The 23,615-nt window shown below is 40.2% G+C and overlaps 1 protein-coding gene across 8 annotated transcripts in view; it reads right to left on the bottom strand.

Annotated features, from left to right (window-relative positions):
* cacna1aa (calcium channel, voltage-dependent, P/Q type, alpha 1A subunit, a) overlaps window positions 1–23,294 on the bottom strand; it is a 262,583-nt gene extending 239,289 nt beyond the window's left edge. For all 8 annotated transcript variants that reach the window (XM_061885469.1, XM_061885467.1, XM_061885465.1 and 5 more), the window contains exon 1: window positions 22,303–23,294. In XM_061885469.1, coding sequence (XP_061741453.1) covers window positions 22,303–22,619 — 317 coding nt within the window. In that variant the 5' untranslated portion in view covers window positions 22,620–23,294. The remainder of the gene's footprint in view (window positions 1–22,302) is intronic.
* Window positions 23,295–23,615: the final 321 nt, after the last annotated feature.

The following is a 23,615-nucleotide window of genomic DNA, read 5'->3' on the forward strand; positions in this document are numbered from 1 at the left end:
TTGCATACATTAAACCGGTCCCTGGTGAAAAATGGGATGGGGAACCCTGAACTAGATGATTTGCTTTTGATGCCATATCCATAGTACTGGTCCTGTATAATTTTAACACAGTATAACCTGTCAATACCTGTTGAATTCTAATACATTATTAGTTTGAGCTATGGCTGGGCCATATGTTGATATACTCGATATATCGTGGGTTTGTTTCTGTGCGATATAGAAAATAACTATCATGATATTCGAGTATATGTTCTCACGCAGTTGCTTTTAGCTGCAGGAATTACACTATAGGCGTTCTTCACTCTTTGTTGTTTCTCCTTCTCACAGAGACGAAACAAGCCCATCTCCTTACATACGTCACATACGTATACGCCCTCGCGGCCTGGGTAATGTTAGCTGTGGTGCAAGTGGTAATACAAGAGACAGAAGGTGCAAATCTGGAAACAAATTAAGGAGAAATTAATTCCCAAGAAAAACAGCAGGAGGTCCATCGTCTGGCGGTGGTTTGGCTTCAAGAGGGGAATATGTCAAACAGACAACCGTAATTTGTCAAGTGTGTGGCCAAAGCGTTGCTACAAAAAGTAGCATTACTGCTAATATGTAGCATCATTTGAAAAGTCACCCGCTAAAGAATGAAGAGTGCTTGAAACTCCGCATGTCAACAAAATGGCGAGGCAAACATTTCCACATCAACACTGTATGAAAAAAATAGTCAACAGAAGGAGATGACATCCGCAGGACCCTTCCACATAGCGAAGGACATACACTATTTGATTTCCTATTATGCAGCTCATTTTTATTCGACAGTTATTAAAATATCTTGTGTGACATCATGCACAAAAGTGCACTTTATTTGTTTTTAAACTGTTGTAGTGGCCTTCTGTACAAACAGTGCACTTTAATTTAGTGTTGTTTTGATATGTCATCTTAGTGACATCATGCACACAATTGCACTCATAGCTTGTTTTAAAATGTCTCTGACAATCTTGCACTTTCTGTTTTGAAATGACATGAATGTTTGTGCCACTGCTTAATAACTGTTCAATATATAGAGTTTTGGTAAATTGTGTGACGGTTTGCTGGCATCGTGGTGTGGTTTTTTTGTTCTCTCGAGCATGCAGTTGTGATGGACACAGCGTGAAGGTAAGAATGATAATTTATTTAACTATAAAAACGGACTAGGAACAGAAAGACTTGCACAAAGGCACTAAGACAAAACAAACAGAAAGCGCTAGCATGTAAGCTAGGGACATAAACAAGGCAGCAATAGCGTGGAAGCTAACAAGTATCAAACAGTCCTTACCACAATGCGGGAAGAGCGACATCACCTGTTGCATGGAAGCAAATGAGAATCCGAGACCAAATGGCAAACAAAGGCAGTCTTAAATGAGGAGATAATCACAGAGCAGGTGCGTGAGAAACACAAATGGCAGGTGACACAAATATGTAACTATGGCAACGGAAACAAAACAGGAAGTGCCACCAGGAACTAACGACGTCGAATACTAAACAGATGTGATACAAAACAGAACAAAAAACAGAATATGCCATGATCCAAGTAGTGGATCATGACAATTGACTTAGTTGTGATTTGCTTCTCTGTTTGAAAGTTTAAAATGAACATATATTAAGGCAGTATGAACAAGAATGTTTTAATGTAGACACAGAATCATCATACTGCTGTGATTATATGCATCAAGTGTTCATTCAAGGCTAAGGCAAAATATCGAGACATATATTGTGTATCGTGACATGGCCTAAAAATAGAGATATTTAAAAAAGGCCATTTCGCCCAGCCCTAGTTTGAGCTCTTGTCTTTGAAAACATTTTAAAAACATGGTAAACACAATGCATAAAACAGGACATAGATCATACTAAAATCCCTCCATCATACATAAATGCTCCATCCATTCGTGTAATGCAACCATCTATTCTTACATGCATTAATCATGAACACCTATGTATCTATCCCTCCCTCACTCCATCCGTCTGCACTACACACGCTGCAAATTTGATAAACTACCTGATCAATTTCAACAGGAAATGAGTTTGGGCAAAACGCTGTTTTCTTTAATATGCTACATCATTACAGATTATGGCTCCTAAAGGAAGAGTGAGAGACCAGCAGCGACAAGCTATAAACAACATTGAAAAAGCCCAAATGCATCGAGTCACATATAAGCTCACACACACACACACACACACACACACACACACACACACACACACACACACACACACACACACACACACACACACAACTAAAACGGATGATAAGTCTGAGCAGTTACAAACTGACACTTGCAAGCTGCAGAAAAAAAAACTGTAAATAATTTAGATTCTGCAGTAAACATAGATCACAAGCTTTCTCCGTCCACCCCAAAAACAAGCAGATTTTTCTCTGGGTCTCTCGTTCTGGGTGTGACTGTCTTTCACCTTCCCACATGTTTTCATCTTTTATCTTCTCTTCTTCGGACACTGACTCTAAACCTTATTTTCAGTACTGCAGAAGAACTAAAACAACTTCACAGATTGTTTAAATCAGGGATGTCAAACTCGTTTGTGACTTAGGGCCACATTGCAACAGTAAATATATTTACAAATCTAAATATAACCTCCGCCTCACTACATTGTTATATAGTTGCCTGTGCATTTTATATATATGAATATACAGTATATGTCTTAATTGGATTATCCAGAGACTAGTGCTCGATACCGTGGTAGAGCGCAATATGTAGGTGTGAGAAAAATCACAAGACTACTTCATCTCTACAGAACTGTTTCATGAGGGGTTCCCTCAATCATCTCCTGATGAAACAGTTCTGTGGAGATGAAGTAGTCTTGTGATTTTTCTCACACCTACACATATATATATATATATATATATATATATATATATATATATATATATATATATATACATATATATATATATACTGTATTTTATGAAAACAGTACAAATTCACAAACATTTACAGTGTTTTTTACGTCTTATTACTGTAACTAGAAAACGGTACGATTATTTTTTTTCATCAATATTTTGAGCTTTCATTTTCATTACCGTAAAATTTGTCATTTTTACAATGTACAATTTGATAAATAACTTACTTTGAAATTATAATTCAAAAAGTTTTTTTCTACTGTTTTTTTTCACGATAGGGGCAGTTCGTCAAAGACACAACAAACTCCCTTCTTGTCTCTCATGGACACACATCTGTTGTTGTTGACTTTGGAGTGACTGGCGGCTGCAACAACACCAAGGCCGCGGAACAGAGACACGCGGCAGGCTTACACACACACATGCGTCCACAAAAAATATATACGCCACACACACATACCCCACCCCACATCCAAACCCCTCGACGCAATATAACTTAGAGGTGATGGACAGCTGGGCAGTGCCTGAAGAGCCTGCCACCTTTGCCCCCACTCCCTCCCCTCTGTTGCAAGTCTCGAGTTGTATGTTGTAATATGCATATGTGCTTTGCTATGGAGTTCCCCCCCCCCCCCCCCCCCCCCCAGCGTTTACCTTTTTCCCATCTTTTACGGGTTGCCGCACCCATTAGCGTTCCTGTTCTGCAACCCTCTACACTAATCTTGAACGGGTTTGTGCTGAAAACAAAATGTTGTTGTACATGTGCAATGACAATAAAGACCTACCTACCTACCTAAAATTCTGGTGATTGAGCGGTCAGTTTTTTACCATAAAATCTACTGTAATTTTTTCAGTGTCGTTCAAATTGATACATAACTTTCTTTGGACTTACAACTTAAGCAGATGTTTATGTTTTTGTTTTCATTTTAACAAAAACAATGGGTGGAATGTATAATAATTTAATATTTTTTGCATGTATAAGACATGCAACTGCATGCAGTAGACGTATTGTTTTCTGCCTAAATGGAGATGGAAAGATAAAGTACTTTATTGACACATTACTTCCAGGGTTTCGCAGGCCATTAAAAATGTTGGGGCGGACCATATCTTGTCCTGAGTTTAAATATAGTACATTTAAAAAACAAAAACACTCCCCCCATCCCAAAATGTACTGGGTTTCTAGGCATGCATATTACCTTTGTAACACAAGGTGGAAAAACACTTAAATGCACACTGATGACGCACACAGCACCATATGGTGTGCAAGTGTGCATTTGTGAGTGAGAGTACCTGCACACAGGTGCACAAGGTCAGAATGTGCACACATAATAAAAATAATCTTGACTAATAAACATGTGAATAAGACCCTTACGCAGCCTACTAAAGGCAGATAAGCAAGGTTTACAGAAAGCCCAATGTTTAACACCACATATGGATTTTGCAAAGGCAGGGGGGAATTTGGGGTCAAATGTCAGGAGGATAGCAGATGGGGGAAGGCTTTCATTTCCGAGGTTCAACAAAATGACCTCTTTTTGCACGTGACATTATCTGGTATTTTCGGTCAATTTCAAAAACTGTATGAACCCAATCATTATTATAAAGTAATGTTTTGTTATACAATAAATAAGCTGAGCAACTGTTTAATCCGGGGGAAGGGATCCTATGGCTCTCAAGCAAGAAGTGGCTCTCAGATAAATCTTAGCTGACATTGCTTAACTTAACACAATAAGTCATGAATAATTCCGCTGGTAATCACAGTGTAAAAAATAAGGTTGAAAATATAAAACAGTCTCATGTATTTTAATCCATCCATTCGTTTTGTATTGCATCTGTTCAATAAATCGCATTAATGGTAAGAAGTATTTTATTTATTGTTGGTTAGCTTAAGGATAACAATGCCATTAAAAAGAATATGAGACTTATTGTACACTAAAAATGTTGGTCTTACTTAAAAATGCACGCATTTAGTTGTACTCAGTGTAAAAAAATATTCAATGGCTCTCACGGAAATAAATTATAAAATATTTGGCTTTGAGGGCTCTCTCAGCCAAAAAGGTTCCTGATCCCTGGTTTAGGGGTTCAACAAGGCACAACTTAAGCAGGTGTTTTAAAACAGAAGAGGTTGTCCATATTGAGGCTCTTTTTTTAAAATAATATATATAAAATATCAACATTCTATTCCTAAGTTCAGTTAAACAGCAATGACAAAAGATGAATGACTCTAAATCAAGACATTGTTAAATATGTGGATGGCCCTGGTGTTAAGACTCAGTTCACAAATCTAAAAGGGCTTTAAATGAGTCCAGTGGTGACCCATGCATCTGGTGCATTAAGAAATACTTAGCAATTTCCATTCAAATTGCTGACTGTAGGTTTTGAATTACACAACAACATGGTGTCTGGTCAGGGGCTATAAAGGTCATTACTTTAAATAAAACATACAGAATTTCTTGGTATTAAAAAATGGGTGAATAAGGAAGTAGTGTCAAAGCGCTTTGAGTATCATTAACGTAGAAAAGCGCTATACAAGTACAACCCATTTACCATTTATTATTTAAAATGAACAATTATACTGTTATACTATGGTAAACCACTTTTGTTATAGATGCACATTTTATGTCACCTATTTCCAATAGGGTAATTTTTTTAGCAACGCATTTTTAAAAGATGTTCATATTAAGAGGTGTCGAATACACTGCCGCACTATCATCACTCACCCTTTCCTTCCCTTTATACCCCATCATGGTTAATAATCGACAAAACCCAAAACCAGTGAAATTGGCATGTTGTGTAAATCATAAATAAAAACAGAATACAATGATTTGTATTCAACTTATATTCAATTGAATAGACTGCAAAGACAAGATACTTAACGTTCGAACTGGAAAACTGTTATTTTTTGCAAATATTAGTTCATTTGGAATTTGATGCCTGCAAAATGTTTCAAAAAAGCTGGCACAAGTGGCAAAAAAGACTGACAAACACTTATATGGAACATCCCACAGGTGAACAGGCTAATTGGGAACAGGTGGGTGCCGTGATTGGGTATAAAAGCAGCAGCCATGAAATGCTCAGTCATTCACAAACAAGGATGGGGCGAGGGTAATTACTTTGTGAACAAATGCGTGAGAAAATTGTCCAGCAGTTTAAGAACATTTCTTTACGCGCTACAGCGAGGAATTTAGGGGTCCGTTATATCATCAAAAACTCAAATAATCTGGAGAAATCCCTGCATGTAAGCGATGATATTATGGACCTTCGATCCCTCAGGCGGTACTGCATCAAAAAGCAACATCAGTGTATAAAGGATATCCCCACATGGGCTCAGGAACACTTCAGGAAACCACTGTCAGTAACTACAGTTGGTCGCTACATTTGTAAGTGCAAGTTAAAACTCTACTATGCAAAGCGAAAGCCATTTATCAACAACACCCAGAAATGCCAGCGGCTTTGCTGGACCCGAGCTCATCTAAGATGGACTGATGCAAAGTTTAAAAGTGTTCTGTGGTCTGAGGAGTCCACATTTCAAATTGTTTTTGGAATCTGTGGACGTCGTGTTCTCCAGAACAAAGAGGACAAGAACAATCCAGATTGTTATAGGCGCAAATTTCAAAAGTCAGCATTGGTGATGGTATGGGGGTGTATTAGTGCCCAAATCATGGGTAACTTACACATCTGTGAAGGCATTATTAATGCTGAAAGGTACATACAGGTTTTGGATCAACATATGTTGCCATCCAAGCAACGTTATCATGGACGCCCCTGCTTATTTCAGCAAGACAATTCTAAGCCACGTGTTACAACAGCATGGCTTCATAGTAAAAGAGTGTGGGTACTAGACTGGCCTGCCTGTAGTCCAGACCTGTCTCCCATTGAAAATGTGTGGCGCGATATGAAGCGTAAAATACCACAACGGAGACCAACTGTGGAACAACTTAAGGTGTACATCAAGCAAGAATGGGAAAGAATTCCACCTGAAAAGCTTCAAAAATTGTTCTCCTCAGTTCCCAAACATTTGCTGAGTGTTGTTAAAAGGAAAGGCCATGTAACACGGTGGTAAAAAATAAACATACCCCAATCTAAAATTGTATTAAGGGAATAGGCGGTAGGAAATGGATGGATGCATGTCTGATTAACGAAGATATTATTAAATTGTGCGCATTGAAATTAAAAGCTGTGCTCTCTTAGAATTTAGTGTTGGATATATGCTCGGAGGAATATTAGACAATGAGTATTTTCACCGTGCGTTCAAGGACCACTGAACAGAGTCGGGCACCACAACGCCCACTGGAACACTCTTATCAGTAAAGCATAAGAAATACAAAACATGCAATAATATAAGGAATATTTATTTTAGTTCCATTCTATTCCATGTTCAATTCAATTTGATTCCGTATTAGTTAATAAAAAGATCTAAATATTTCCATGTGTGTACTGAATTAGTACTTTTTGAGCAAATTCAACAAAATTGCGATAATTATCACCGTAATAATTTTGGTCGCAATAACAGCGTTTTGAAATGTTCATATTGTTACATTCCTGATATCAATATTGTGTCCGTGTATTTGGGGTTACTCCTAATTCATGAAAAAAACAGCTAGAATGTAGCTACTGGTCACTCAAATGAATACTACGCAAACACAAAAAAACACATACCGTAAATTGACTTAGGTTGCAAAAAACTATAGTTATGTTGATTTTATAGTACCAAGTGATATGTGGTGTATCTGAAAAGCAATGCAAAAATAACAAATATACACTACCTCGATCTAGTTAAGCAAATAAGTAAGAGGCTGGCATTCGATAATTACACCATGGGTAAGTATGCTTAAGCTGGTAACTGATGTGGTAAGTACCTTCTCACTTGTTAACCAACCATGTTGAAAGAGGAAAAGATGTTTCAGGAAGGTCGTATTTTTGGCACGCATCAAACATTAGAAAAGGTATAAGGAAATGACTGAACCAAAATCGGGTTTAAAAACTGTGCAAGGCATTAATGTCTACTAGAAAGAAAGTTGGAAAACTTTATGCACTAGTCCGAATCTCCAATAGAAAATCTCGGAAAAAAATGAACGCAACTCTGATAGGAAATTAATGTACATTGCAGAAACGATGCCACTGCAAATGCATGCCAAAGCTAAAGGCGGTCCAACAAAATACTGGAGTGTGTGACTTTTTTTTGGCCCAGCAGTGAATACTCCTTAACTAAGAGGAATACAGTATTTGTTTTCATAATTTTAAAATAAAATACCTTTTTTTTCCCTACAAATGGCATTTCTTTGTCAGTTTCTCATAGTCTTGGCAATTTTTATTACGCCTGATGCCAGTTTGACTGGGAATCAAACTCCAACCATGCACCTTGCCATGAAAGACAGATGCGTGTACCAAAAATACATTAGCTTTGTACTATCTATGTTTCACTGTATTTTATATTGTAAATTGTGAATGATTGCACGGAAAAACTAGAATGACAAAAGCATTATAGGGCACCGACTGTGATTTTCCTCCTTCCTGACTCATAAATGCTGCTACAATGTTGGCTACTCGTGTTAAACAATCCCAACACGTCAAATCATAAGGTTTATGCATTTGGATGTGAGCCAACAAGCAGTTTCAAAGACCAAAGTGAAAACCGCGCCAATGGGCCGCGGTCCAAAAACAGTGATTCTAAGCGTAAAACAGCATCATGAGTGGGGCTATATACATATACAGTGAATATATATATATATATGTATATATATATATATATATATATACACAGTATATATATATATGTATATATATATATATATATATATATATATATATATACACATTATATATGTGTGTGTGTGTGTATATATATATATATATATATATATATATATTCGTATACATATGTATACACAGTATACGTGTATGCTCTCTTATGCCGAACTTGAGCCTCCCGTGTCATGCCTTCTCACCTAATGCTGTCCTGCCTGCTCTAATGTGTATATAAAAACAACATTTATTTATTTTTCCACAACATTTTACTCGCGACTGTTTTGTCAACATGAGCCAGTCTGAAGCTAGATAGCCCGGTAAACTGCTGCTAAGAAGATGTTGCCATTCCGACATTAATTCTCAGTCATGCTGGCCACTACTGAAAGCTGCATGTCAGTTTATCAGTGCCTTAACCATTTATTGTGTCTGAGTACTGCATTATAAGGAGCTAATGTAATGTTTTCAATCAGACTTGTTCAGCTAACCACGTACACAGACATGGATAAAGTATTACTGTTATCCAACTGTGGCATGCGGACATTACCACTGATGTGCAACATGCAATGAGAAAAAACTATAAAGTTTATTTCTAAAAATAGCAGTGACATCCGTCATCAAAACACACTATATTGCCAACAGTATTTGGCCATCTGCCTTGATTCACATTTGAACTTGAAGTGCCATCCCACTCCTAACCCATAGGGTTCAATATGATGTCGGTTCATCTTTTGCAGCTAATACAGCTTCAACTCTTCTGGGAAGGCTGTCCACAAGGTTGCGGAGTCTGTTTATAGGAATTTTCAACCATTCCTCCAAAAGCGCATTGGTGAGGTCACACACTGATGTTGGTCGAGAAGGCCTGGCTCTCAGTCTCCGTTCTAATTCATCCCAAAGGTGTTCAGGTCAGGACTCTGTGCAGGCCAGTCAAGTTCATCCACACCAGACTCCGTCATCCATGTCTTTATAAACCTTGCTTTGTGCACTGGTGCTAGGGTTGTGTATCGAGTATCGATTGGAACCGGGACTAACTTTCCGATTCTCCCGGAATCGTTCAAAAGTTTAAATTTCGATTCCTAGTTTCGATACACAGTCCGCCAAACGGAAAAAAAGAATAAGTCCGCCGACCGGAAGAAGAAGCCGCTGAACACCAACGAAGAAGCGCCCACCGCCGGAAGTGTAGCGTAGCCGAGCCTATGTAGCCGGGTGAGTCAGTCAAGCATGGATAGCGGTTGTCGGCGGTCGAAAGTGTGGCTTTATTGTACTAAAAAAATTAAATATCGGCGAAATGTAACACGTGCGACAGGACTGTTTCGTGCTTAGGAACATGATGAAGCACCTCCGAGTTCATGGAGTACAAATAATGCGTGTCCCGTCTTCGACGCGCTGCGCCGACCGTCCTCCTCTGCCTCTTCCTCTGGCTCCGGCTCCGACGCCCAGCCTGGCACCTCGGTGACTGCAGTGCAGTCCCAATCCGGTAAGTAAAACAATATATATGCAATAAATAATGTGTTTTGCGCCAACGTTGAGGCAGCTAACAAATTAGCCCCCGTATTTTTTCATAGACAAGTTACAACCTGCTAGCCAGGCTCCGGGATGTGCGCAGCGTACTCCGTTCACCGTAGCGGCAATGGGGAAGATGTCGGTGCCATAGACGGAAGAGTGCAATAGAAAGGTCACTGCACACATAGTCAAAAGACTGCATCCCTTTTCAGAGGTGGAATCTCCAACATTTAGGTTAGTTAAGCTATAACGTTAGAGCTAAGCTAATTGATACTGGGCTAAACAGTAACAGCAACATTACATGTTTGTTTATGTTTGCAGGGGTATGGTGAAAACTCTCAAACCAAAATACATACCAGCTTCCAGGGACCACCTTGAAGAAGAATCGGAATCGAGAATCGTCAGGAATTGGAATCAAGACAAAGAATCAGGATCGGAATCGTTCAAATTCAAACGATACCCAACCCTAACTGGTGCACAGTCATATTGGAAGAGGAAGGGGCCCGCTCCAAACTGTTCCCACAAGGTTGGGAGCATGGAATTGTCCAAAATGTTTTGGTATCCTGGAGCATTCAAAGTTCCTTTCACTGGAATTAAGGGGCCAAGACCAACTACTGAAAAACAACCCCAAACCATAATTCCTCCTCCACCAAACTTCACACTCGGCACAATGCAGTTCACAATGTACCGTTCTCCTGGCAACCTCCAAACCTGGACTGTTCCATCAGATTGCCAGAAAGAAAAGCGTGACTCATCACTCCAGAGAACACTCTAGAGTCCAGTTGTGACGTGCTTTACACCACTGCATCCAACGCTTTGCATTGGACTTGGTGGTGTATGGCTTAGATGCAGCTGCTCGGTCATGGAAACCCATTCCATGAAGCTCTCTGCGTACTGTACGTGGGCTAATTGGAAAGTCACATGAAGTTTGGAGCTCTGCAGCAACTGATTGTGCAAAAAGTTGGCGACCTCTTTGCACAAAGTGCTTCAGTATCAGCTGACCCCTCTCTGTCAGTTTACGTGACCTACCACTTTGTGGCTGAGTTGTTGTTGTTCCCAAACTCTACGATTTTCTTTCAGAGCTAGTAAATTTCACGACTTGATTTGTTGCACAGGTGGCATCCTATGACAGTTCCACGTTGGAAATCACTGAACTCCTGAGAGTGGCCCATTCTTTCACAAATGTTTGTAGAAAGTCTCCTTGCCAAAGTGCTTGATTTTATACACCTGTGATTAGGACACCTGATTCTCATCATTTGGATGGGTGGCCAAATACTTTTGGCAATATAGTGTATAAATTTCAAGTGTGCAAGGAATTTAATTTGCATCTAAAAGTACACCCTCCCTAAGCAAACAGTTATGTGGTGGTTAGGAGCAAAGCAAATCTGATACGTATTATCTCCACCACAATGAAGTGTGTGACATGAAGATTAAAATCATCACCTCTTTAAGGATGATTTGCAAAACCAATGTTGGACCTTTGTTACATTTTGTGAATAATCCATTATAAAAAAAGAGTGAAAAGATAAAAATGTTTTAACTTAACTTCTTTGTTTAAAACAGTAAATGGTATGCTATTTTCATCTTCCTTGTTTGTATTTGTTTAAGTTAAATCTACTCCTACATGGTAGATGGTATAGCTCGGTTGGTAGAGCGGCCGTGCCAGCAACTTGAGGGTTCCAGGTTCGATCCCCGCTTCTGCCGTCCTAGTCACTAGTGAAGTGTCCTTGGGCAGGACACTTCATCCACCTGCTCCCAGTGTCACCCACACTGGCTTAAAAATGTAACTTAGATATTGGGTTTCACTATGTAAGGCGCTTTGAGTCACTAGAGAAAAGCGCTGTATAAATATAATTCACTTCACTTCATCTCCTGTACCATTGCACACAAAATATTACAACAAATTGCCAAAAATGTACCATACTGTGCATGTGAATTTTTTTTCTGACAAATACACACACAAGATCTTTGTGCTGTTATGACCACCAATAAGTTGAAGTGACTTGAAATTTCTCACACTTGTCAACACGCTCTACAAAACACTCAATGTGTTTTTTGTAAAACTTGAGCAAGATTGGATGAAAAGCAAGGCTTCCATCAACTAATATCTGACATGTCTAATAATTATAAAGTGTTGCCTTAAAGGCCTACTGAAACCCACTACTACCGACCACGCAGTCTGATAGTTTATATATCAATGATGAAGTATTAACATTGCAACACATGCCAATATGGCCGGTTTAGTTTACTAAATTGCAATTTTAAATTTCCCGGGAAGTGTCCTGTTGAAAACGTAGCGGAATGATGACGCTTATGTTGACGGGTGCTTGTGACGTTATTGGTTGGAGCGGACATTTTATCCCAGCACTACTCACGGCTAAAAGTCGTCTGCTTTAATCGCATAATTACACAGTATTTTAGACATCTGTGTTGCTGAATCTTTTGCAGTTTGTTCAATTAATAATGGAGACTATAAATAGGAATGCTGTAGGTGGAAAGCGGTGGATTGCAGCTGCCTTTAGCAACCAAAACACAGCCGGTGTTTCTTTGTTTGTTGTGAAGCTTTAATATGGAACAGAGCCGTCAAGCGAACATGTTTCTCTACCACATGTCAACCGGCATGTTTCGGTAAGAAAATTGTGGTAATAAGTCGGCTGCTTGCGTCCTCCTGCAGCTGTCAAAGAGGCAGCTGTGACTTTCTTGGCTCCTCCATGGCTTCCATCAGAGACACTGTGGTCACCACACCCCTCCTACTTTCAGGTATGTCTTTATAATCTCACTAAAACACTAGTAACACAAAAAGCGGATAAGGGATTTTCCAGAATTATCCTAGTAAATGTGTCTAATAACATCTGAATCGCTCCCACTGCTGTCGCCTTTTTCCCCCTTTTTTTTCTAGTGCTTCACTCTAACTTTCCTCATCCACAAATCTTTCATCCTTGCTCAAATTAATGGGGAAATCATCGCTTTCTCGGTCCGAATCACTCTTGCTGCTGGTGGCTATAATTATAAACAAAGTGAGGATGTAAAAAGCCCTACAACCGGTGACGTCATGTGCACATCGTCTACAAGGCGAGGCTTTTTTATTAGCGACCAAAAATTGCGAACTTTATCGTCGATGTTCTCTACTAAATCCTTTCAGCAAAAATATGGCTATACCGCGAAATGATCAAGTATGATAAATAGAATGGACCTGCTATTCCCATTTAAATAAGAAAATTTCATTTCAGTAGGCCTTAAATGTACAATAGCATGTAAAAGCCATTTGAGCACAACCTATAGGGGCGCCACAAATTGGTGTTCTATTATTTTTACATGACTGCATGTCATATTTTGGATAAGATGTTTGCCTTTCACAGTATCATTACAAATAGCAAGTTACTCCCATGTAAGTAACCGACCTGACACCCTTTCAGTCTACGTAATGTTCTTTAGTGATTCAGCCATTAGACTACATTCACTAACGAACTGTGTTAACCAGCCCTGCTTGATGGATTGCTTTCAAAGTAACCTATTAACATGTTCAAGTAAATGTCAGCAAATTATGGACACTAAATCCAAGTTATACGACCTCAAGACTATTTGCGAACGGCTCTGTCGTTTTAGTAAATAGACTTGTCTGTGAGTCATAAGCATAAGTAGCTCCAGAACAGCCATAATTAGTGTGTGTAGTTATGTCACAGCTCAAGCATCAGCAGCGATCAATACGATCAGTACTCCCATTTCCACTTGAGTCATTAACACTTACAGCACAAACTTTCACGTACAGTACATGTGGATTCAGACAACATCACATATATCCGAGAGGTAGAAAAAGCACATTTTATTCATCTATAAAATGGTGCAGATTTCTGAAAAAATTCAATTACATGTACACACAAATACCGTATTTCCTTGAATTTCCGCCGGGGCGCTAATTAATTTAAAACCTCTTCTGACTCCTGCGCTTACCAAAGGCATGCGGTAACAGTAAGCATGCGCTAATTATTTTAAAACCTCTTCTCACTGCGGCACTTACCAAAGCTATGCAGTAAAAATGTGAGTGTGATGTAAGCTTGGACCTTAAATCCTACTGAATAGCTCTTAATCTTCTTCCCTTTATGCGATTTCAAATTACCGGTATTGAAATCAGCCTCCTCCATTTTGAAAATGATAGGGGAAGTGTCACTCGTGACGTCACGAGTTTGACCAGGCGGTAATACTAAGCATGCGCTAATTATTTTGGGAAGCGAGTTTGACCCGGCAGTAATTCAAGGCAGGCGCATACTATATGCCCTGCGGCAATTCAAGGAAACACGGTATACATATATATGTACACACACACACACATATATATATATATATACATATATATATATATATATATATATATATATATATATATATACACACATATATAAATGTGTATGTACACACACACACAAACACACACATACAGGGTTTCCCCTAAATTGCCACTATGTACATGGCGATGGGGTCGTGGTTATTATGGCAACAAATATATAACATGATCATTTTGGTTTGCAATGATGCATATATTTTCTTTAAAAAGGTCAAACCGGGGGGTCAGAAACGCGCGGCTTCAGAGCCACATGCGGATCTTCAGCGGCGCCCTGGTGGGTCCTTGGAACGTTTTCGAAAATAGATAAATAGTAAATGTATGGAAATTTAAAAAAAACGAAATTGGGTTTAATATGGTTTCTGTAGGAAAAACATGACACAAACTTTTGTAATTGTTGGAAAGCCCACTGTTAAATAGCTTTGTGTTTATGCTTCACTGATGAGAGTATTTGGCGAGCGCCATTTTGTCCTACTAATTTCAGCGGTCCTTGAATTCACCGTTGTATGGACTGTGACTCAGTTTGTTTACATGTATGACTTTCTCCAATGCTGCCACAGAAAGATGTGTTGTATGCCACTCCTCCTTTGTCTCATTTTGTCCACCAAACTATTTATACTGTGCGTGAATGCACAAAGGTGAGATTTGTTGAAGTTATTGACTTGTTGGAGAGCTAATCACTGCATGGCCGCAAGCTAATTGATTCTAACATGCTATTTAGGCTAGCTGTATGTACATATTGCATCAATATGCCTCGTTTGTAAGTACCGTATCTCCTTGAATTGCCGCAGGACATATAGTATGCGCCTGCCTTGAATTACTGCCGGGTCAAACTCACTTCCCAAAATAATTAGTGCATGCTTAGAAGTACCGCCTGGTCAAACTCGTGACGTCATGAGTGACACATCCCCTGTAGTCATTTTCAAAATGAAGGAGGCTGATTTCAATACCGGTAATTTGAAATCGCATAAAGGGAATAAGATTAAGAGCTACTTACTGTTTTGCAAACAAATATTTTTAACCAAATTAGGGGAAATTACGTAAATCTCCCACGGCACACCAGACTATCTCACGGCACACTAGTGTGCCACAGCACAGTGGCTGAAAAACACTGCTTTACACTAATGCCATTGCAACTGTATTCAAAGTCTACTAATTAATATTTGCAAATGGGACACAGAAGTGTAAGAAAACAAGCTAACAACTGTCAGCACAGCTCAGTGTTGAATGATAAAGACAAAAAAATATATATTTTTAAACATTCAATATTTATCAACACAAATGTACCCAAAAATGGTACAGCTGAGTATCAGTAATTCCCATACCTGGATTTGGTACCATATCGATTCAAATGTGAAAGGTGTACGCTTTCCTAGCCAATAGTACATTTCTCAAGCATACATGTTATTTAGTCACACCTTACTTCAGGGGTCGGGAACCTTTTTGGCTGAGAGAGCCATTAAGGGCAAATATTTTAAAATGTATTTCCGTGAGAGCCGTATAATACTGTTAACCCTGAATACAACTGTCAGGTTCAAACACTGATGACATATTAAACAGACAAGAAGCAAGGAATTAAACAGAGACAGGATTCAGTTTAGCTCAATGAGGAGAAACGCGTAGACCTGTACCCTTGTACAGTGTCGTCCCAGTCTCTGACAAGAGAATTCTACGCCTCCTCTTTTATTTGCACTGTCCCAGATTACAACAATTAAATGTGTGCATCTCTTATTCTTTTTAATAACATTGTTATTCTGAAGCTAACCAATAATAAATAAAATACTTTTGACCATTAATGCGACTTATTGAACAGGTGCGATAGAAACTGATGGATGGATTAAAATGCATGAGAATGTTTTATATTTTGAACTTTATTTTTGACACTGTGATTACTAGCGGACATATTCATTACTTATCGTGTTAAACAATGTCAGCTAAGGTTCATCTGAGAGCCAGACGCAGTCATCAAAGAGCCACACCTGGCTCTAGAGCCATAGGTTCCCTACCCCTGCCTTACTTGATTGATGGTGATTGTGGGATTATCGTCAGACCACACACACGTACACACTGCTGGACAGGTATATGTAAATGCTTTGTTTTGGGGACCACATTTCCAGAAAGCATAGTTCTATCATCACTGTAGTCTTATTTTGTAATGTATATTCTTGAGAACCAACATACTTTACAGAAAACATTTGATTTTGTCCAATTCATTTAATCGGACTTATAGGAGTGGTCTGCTGTTTTTAAGGACCATCTGCAAAAAAGTTAGTCAAACCTTTTCTAACTGAACTCACCGGCCACAAGTTGAGCGGCCCGAGTGATGAAAAAAGAGAACACTATTAGTAAAACTAAAGAAGTTGAACAAGTGACTTCTGACTGCATCTGAAGTAAACAAGCTCGTTACATGAATCTCATTATGGGGAAACAACTTTGAAAAAGGAGAGGACTTAAAGAGGTGCCTTGAGGAACGCCTCAGTTATCACAAGTTTGGCCTCAGTGTTCTGTGTTTGCTAGAAAAGTTCAAATGTAAAAAATAAATAAAAATACAAGTTCAAATGTAAATGCAAAAATCTGGTAATGCGCTAAGAGCGGTCTAAGTTCCTCTACACAACAATATAGGGCTAGGTGATAAACCGAGTTTGTAAGATGTATCGATATATTTTTAAACACGATATGAATTAAGAAAATATCGTAATATCGATATTTTCTCGTTAACATGGCCAATCACCGCTTATTTGTTGTGTTCCTTGTCCTTCACCTTTCCAAGGGGTGGCTTGTTGTCTCCCCCCCACAAGCAAATATTTGACTTCCATGAAGCTCTCTGCGTACTGTACGTGGGCTAATTGGAAGGTCACATGAAGTTTGGAGCTCTGTAGCAACTGACTGTGCAGAAAGTCTTTGCATTATGCACTTCGGCATCCGCTGACCACTCTCTGTCAGTTTACATGGCCTACCACTTGGTGGCTGAGTTGCTGTTGTTCCCAAACTCTTCCATTTTCTAATAATAAAGCTGACTTTGGAATATTTAGGAGCGAGGAAATTTCACAACTGGATTGTTGCACAGTTGGCACCCAATGACGCTGGAAATCACTGAGAGCGGCCCATTCTTTCACGAATGTTTGTAGAGACAGTCTCCATGCCTAAGTCCTTGATTTTATACACCGGGCCAAGTGATTTGGAAACCTGATTCTCATCATTTGGATGGGTGGCCAAATATTTTAAACAATATAGTGTATATTGCCAAAACGGGACGGCGTGGCGAAGTTGGTAGAGTGGCTGTGCCAGCAATCTGAGGGTTACTGGTTCAATCCCCACCGTCTACCATCCTAGTCACATCCGTTGTGTCCTTGGCCAAGACACTTCACCCTTGCTCCAGATGGGTCCTGGTGAGCGCCTTGCTTGGCAGCTCCCGCCATCAGTGTGTGAATGGGCAAATTAGGGCTGGGCGATACATCGATATAAACGATATATTGCAGGTTTGTCTCTGTGCGACATAGAAAATGACTATATCGTAATATTCGATTATATGTTCTCACACCGTTGCTTTTAGGTGCGTGCATTACATTACTGGCGTATCTCACTCCTTCTCGTCTCCTTCTCACAGAGACGTAAAACAAGCGCGCCTTCTTACATACGTCACATACTCTCGCGCGTCTAGTGTCATATGCTCTTCGTCTCTCATTCTGACAGATACGGAAAACAAGCCCGCCTTCTTACATACGTCACATACTCTCGCGCGTCTAGCGTCATGGCTCTCGCCGATCAGAGAGGTAAGCAGCATGGCTAACGTTAGCTGAGGCAGGTCAAGCGGAGCTTGTGACAATACAAGAGAGAGATGGTGCGAAACTTATCACAAATGGAGGAAGAACAATAAAAACCCAAAATAAAGAGCAGGGGGTCCATCGTCTGGCGGTGGTTTGGCTTCAAGTGGGAAGATATTCAGCAGACAACAGCAATATGCAAAGTAAGCAGCAGATGTGTTACTACAAAAAGGTAGCAACACCATTAATTTGTTCTTTCATTTAAAAAGTCACCCATGAGAGAATGAAGACTGTCTAATAAATACAGTTTTGGTCATTTGACTTAGTTGTGATTTCCAATCTCTGCATGAAAGTTTAAAAGTAGCATATATTAATGCAGTATGAAGAAGAAAGTTTTAGTGTACACTGAAAAAAATAACTCGTAAGATTTACTTGAAAAAAGTACTGTAGGTATTTGCACGAAAATGATTTAAGTAAAATTTAATGCTGCAATATCAAGTAACACTCACTTGCCAGTATCAAGTAAACTCTACTTACCATATAACATAGCAGTTGTGAAGATATTAAGTAACAGTTACTTATTTACATCCAAGTTTTAAGTTATAGTTATTTAAACAAATTAGGTAAAGTCTACTTGTTTTTCATCAGCAGGAACATCATTTTACTGAAAACTTTAAGTAAATTTTATATACCGTATTTCCTTGAAAAGCCGCCGGGGCGCTAATAATTTTAAAACCTCTTCTCACCCATGCGCTTATTAATGACATGTTGTATAAAACTGAGTATGATAAGAAAAAATTGAATACAAAATTATTAAGCGGCCGCGGCCAGGTGGTTGGGGACCACTGCTCTACAGCATCCACTTTTACACCATGTTGTGTGCGTGCCGGATGGACACATGCGTTTTGCTACTTATCACACAAGATTGCACTACATCATGGGTGTCAAACTCTGGCCCGCGGGCAAAATCTGGCCCGCCGTGTGATTTAATTTGGCCCTTGAGGCAATATCAATTTAGCATTAGAGCTAAATACAGCATCAGTGCCGCTGTAACACCGCATTCACCGCTAATACTCATACTTGCCAACCCTCCTAATTTTCCCGGTAGACTCCCGAAGTTCAGTGCCCCTCCCGAAAATCTCCCTGGGCAACCATACTCACGAATTTCTACTAACAGCGTGTCACATAATATTTGTGGCTTTTACACACACACACACACACACACACACACACACACACACACACACACACACACACACACACACACACACACACACAAGTGAATGCAAGGCATACTTGGTCAACAGCCATACAGGTCACACATAGGGTGGCCGTATAAACAACTTTAGCACTGTTACAAATATGCGCCACACTGTGAACCCACACCAAACAAGAATGACAAACACATTTCGGGTGAACAATCGCACCGTAACACAACAGAACAAATACCCATAACCCCTTGCAGCACTAACTCTTCCGGGAAACTTCCAGGAAACTGACCAATAATTAACGTTTTATTCATGCATTTTCTCTTGCTACTTCAAGGCTTGAATGTTTGGTTCATTCATTATTGTTATTTTATTTTCAAATGTATTATTAGCCTGTGGAAAAAAATTGATATTTACCTCTGAAGATTGCAAATAGAAAAAAAGGTATAACATTTTTATTTACATTTAATTTGATATGCCATTGATATTTTTTTAATTATTATTTTTATTATTTGAAACTGGATTTTGCATGTCACTAAAGTTATAGAAGCCTTGCTTGTTCAATATTTAATGCAAAACTTGTTTGGGTCCCTATTAAAAGGTTCATTTGTTCAACCTTAGCCCGCGGCTTTGTTCCGTTTAAAATTTTGGCCCACTCTGTATTTGAGTTTGACACCCCTGCACTACATACTTAGTCAACAGCCATACATTTTACATTGACGGTTGTGATATAAACAACTTTAACATTCTTACTAATATGCGCCACACTCTGTGAACCCACTCCAAACACATTTATGGAGAACATCGACTCTGTCACACATCATAAACGCAAGATAAGAATTACCCATAATGCCACCTTGCAGTACTCTGTGAAGTGATTCTAAAGGCCGGAGCAGAGCCTGTTGTGCTGTGCGCATGCATCGTCGTGCATGCGTTTCAAAACACTAGATTTATAGAGTAAAGTTTACGTAATATTTTTAGGTTTATGTACGTACAACTATTAAACATTTAAATAGTATGAGGAAACATAAGTAAAACTTACTCTTCCCCCATAATTCATGTATTACGTTAATAAAATGTTTATTTTACTTAAGAAACTTTAGTTCTTACTGAATGTTAAAAATACTAGGTATAAATTATGACAGTTACTCTAATAGAGTTTACAGCACCAAAAAGTCACTTTTTGCAGTGTAGACCAGGGGTCAAGAACCTTTTTGGCTGAGAGAGCTATACAAGCCAAATATTTTTTAAAGTATTTCCGTGAGAGCGATATAATTTTATTTACTTTTTTAACACTGAATACAACTGGGTGTGCATTTTTAAGAAAGACCAACATTTTTAGGGTATAATAAGTCTCTTATTCTTTTTAATAACATTGTTATTCTGAGGCTAACCAACAATAAATACAATACTTCTTACCATTAATGCGACTTCTTGAACAGGTGCGGTAGAAACCCGACGGTTGGATGAAAATGCATGAGAATGTTTTATATTTTGAACGTTATTTTTGACACTGTGATTACCAGCGGAACTATTCATTACTTATCGTGTTAAGCAATGTCAGCTAAGATTTATCTGAGAGCCAGGTGCAGTCATCAAAAGAGCCACATCTGGCTCTAGAGCCATAGGTTCCCTACCCCTGGTGTAGACACATAGAATCATCATACTGCTGTGATTATATGCATCAAGTGTTCATTCAAGGCCAAGGCAAAATATCGTAATATATATCGTATATTGCAATATGGCATAAAAATATCACAATATTATCCATCCATCCATTTTCTACCGCTTAAAAGCCAATATCGCCCAGCCCCAGGGCGAATGTGGAAATACTGTCAAAGCGCTTTGGGATCCTTAAAAAGGGGTAGAAAAGCGCTATACAAGTACAACCCATCCACCCATTTTCTACCGCTCATTCCCTTTTGGGGTCGCGGGTGGGGCTGGCGCCTATCTCAGCTACAATCGGGCGGAAGGCGGGGTGCACCCTGGACAAGTCGCCACCTCATCGCAGGGCCAACACAGATAGACAGACAACATTCACACTCACATTCACACATTATGGCCAATTTAGTGTTGCCAATCAACCTATCCCCAGGGGCATGCCTTTGGAAGGGGGAGGAAGCCGGAGTACCCGGAGGGAACCCACGCATTCACGGGGAGAACATGCAAACTCCACACAGAAAGATCCCGAACCTAGGATTGAACCCAGGACTGCAGGACCTTCAAATTGTGAGGCAGACGCACTAACCCCTCTTCCACCGTGAAGCCCACAAGTACAACCCATTTACCATTTACCATATTGAATATTAAGTTTAAGAAAACGAGATATACTTTTTCGTCTATATCGCCCAGCCCTACAACAATAGCACTCTATAGCGTTTTAAAGAATTTACTGCAAAAATATTTATTTTGAACTGAACTCCGGGGCCAGTATGGTGTCGTCATTCCCCAGCCGGATTTGGCCCCCGGGCTACCACTTGGATAACTCTACTGAGCTGGTTATTTTTTTTTCTTCTCTTCTGGTATCACCCATCCCCTCCATTTCTCTCTTTCTAGTGAGTACTTGCTGACATCAGCAACCAGCAGCGCCCCCTAGACGCCCCCCATTCCACCCCCTCCATCTGCATCACAACACAATTACACGCACACGACTGGGGGATCATACATCAAACTTACACGTGATGTGACGTTGAATTACTAAATGTAGTGATTGATGCCGATCAACAACTCATAAAAAAAAAGGGGGCACCTCTTAATTAAGTGTAAATTACTAGAATCCTGTAGTCAGCAGCCATAAGTGACGTGGGTCTGGCATGCTTGTTAGAACCCCCCGCCCCCCCTACCTGATCTCCATTAGGCGTAAAAGGATATGGCCATTCGGTGATCTTTTTGGCGTATTTCCTCACAAAGTTGTCCTCGCTGAAAATGAACAAGGAGCGGTTGACGGTGAGGCAGTTCTGGCGCACTGGGATCGGGTTATACAAGGCCATAGTCCGGGCTCTCTGCGCCATAGACTGCTTGTACACTCTCTGGGCCCCGGGCCCCGGCGGGCCGTGGCCGTGTCCGTGCCCGTGTCCGTGCGCATGTCCGTGGGGTCCTCCTGGCCTGCCGCCGCCACGGCCGCCGGGGCCCCCTCCGCCGGGGCCTCCGCCGTACCTGGCCGGCACCTCGTCCCCAAAGCGCGCCATTCCCCGGACACCAGAAGCCAATCTCGACGAAGCAGCGGAGAAGGAGACCGGTGCTCAGCTCCACGGCCACACAACATTACATCCCATCCGGGTTCGGACGTCTCCCGTGGGTTTTAACGATCGACCTGGGGGCCCATGTATCGAGTCCACCTCACCGAGGCGTGGGTGCGCGGGGAATCAAACGTGCGGTCCTTTCGGAGCTTCTTCAACACGATCCTCCTCCATGGCCCGTCATGCCTCCTGCATCAGATCTGCTCCACGGCGCTTTCGCGAGATTTATTCCTCCGCTGTCATGACAACATGTCATTAGACGCCTTTAAATCGACACGGTGAATAAATCACATTAAAAAAAGCCGCTTGGATGCTGCGGAAACCACGGCGTCCTCACACACTCACCGTTATTAAAAAAAAACAACATCCGCAATGTTTAGGGGAAATCGAATTGGTTCGATCATTGGTTTAAAATAAAAATAAAAATACCGTGGATGATTTTTAAAATGTCCACGGCGTCGCAGCGGCGATGAGAGCGTTGAACGGCGGCATCCTCGCTGGTTCACAACACCTGCGCAGCCATCCACGGGCGGAGCGACGTCAAAGACAAGCCTTACACCGCCTGACACCTCTCATGGCGGGCATAGGGTCTCCTCACCGTGTCCCTGAAAAGTCTAATCTCACATCGAGTGCTGAAGAGACAGCTCTCTCCCTCTCTCTCTCTCTCTCTCTCTCTCTCTCTCTCAAGTAAAAAAAAAAAAACGCGATTGCATTGGGACGGAGTCAGATGTTTTTAGACACATTTACTAGGATAATTCTGGGAAATCCCCTTATCTTTCTATTGTGTTGCTAGTGTTTTAGTGAGATTAAATAGTACCTGATAGTCGGAGGTGTGTGTCCACGGGTGTCCTGAGGCCAGTGTCTGAGAGTGAAGTGAAGTGAAGTGAATTATATTTATATAGCGCTTTTCTCTAGTGACTCAAAGCGCTTTACATAGTGAAACCC

This window comes from Nerophis ophidion, linkage group LG23 (genome assembly GCF_033978795.1).
Source record: "Nerophis ophidion isolate RoL-2023_Sa linkage group LG23, RoL_Noph_v1.0, whole genome shotgun sequence".
In the NCBI taxonomy this organism is placed as follows: domain Eukaryota; kingdom Metazoa; phylum Chordata; class Actinopteri; order Syngnathiformes; family Syngnathidae; genus Nerophis; species Nerophis ophidion.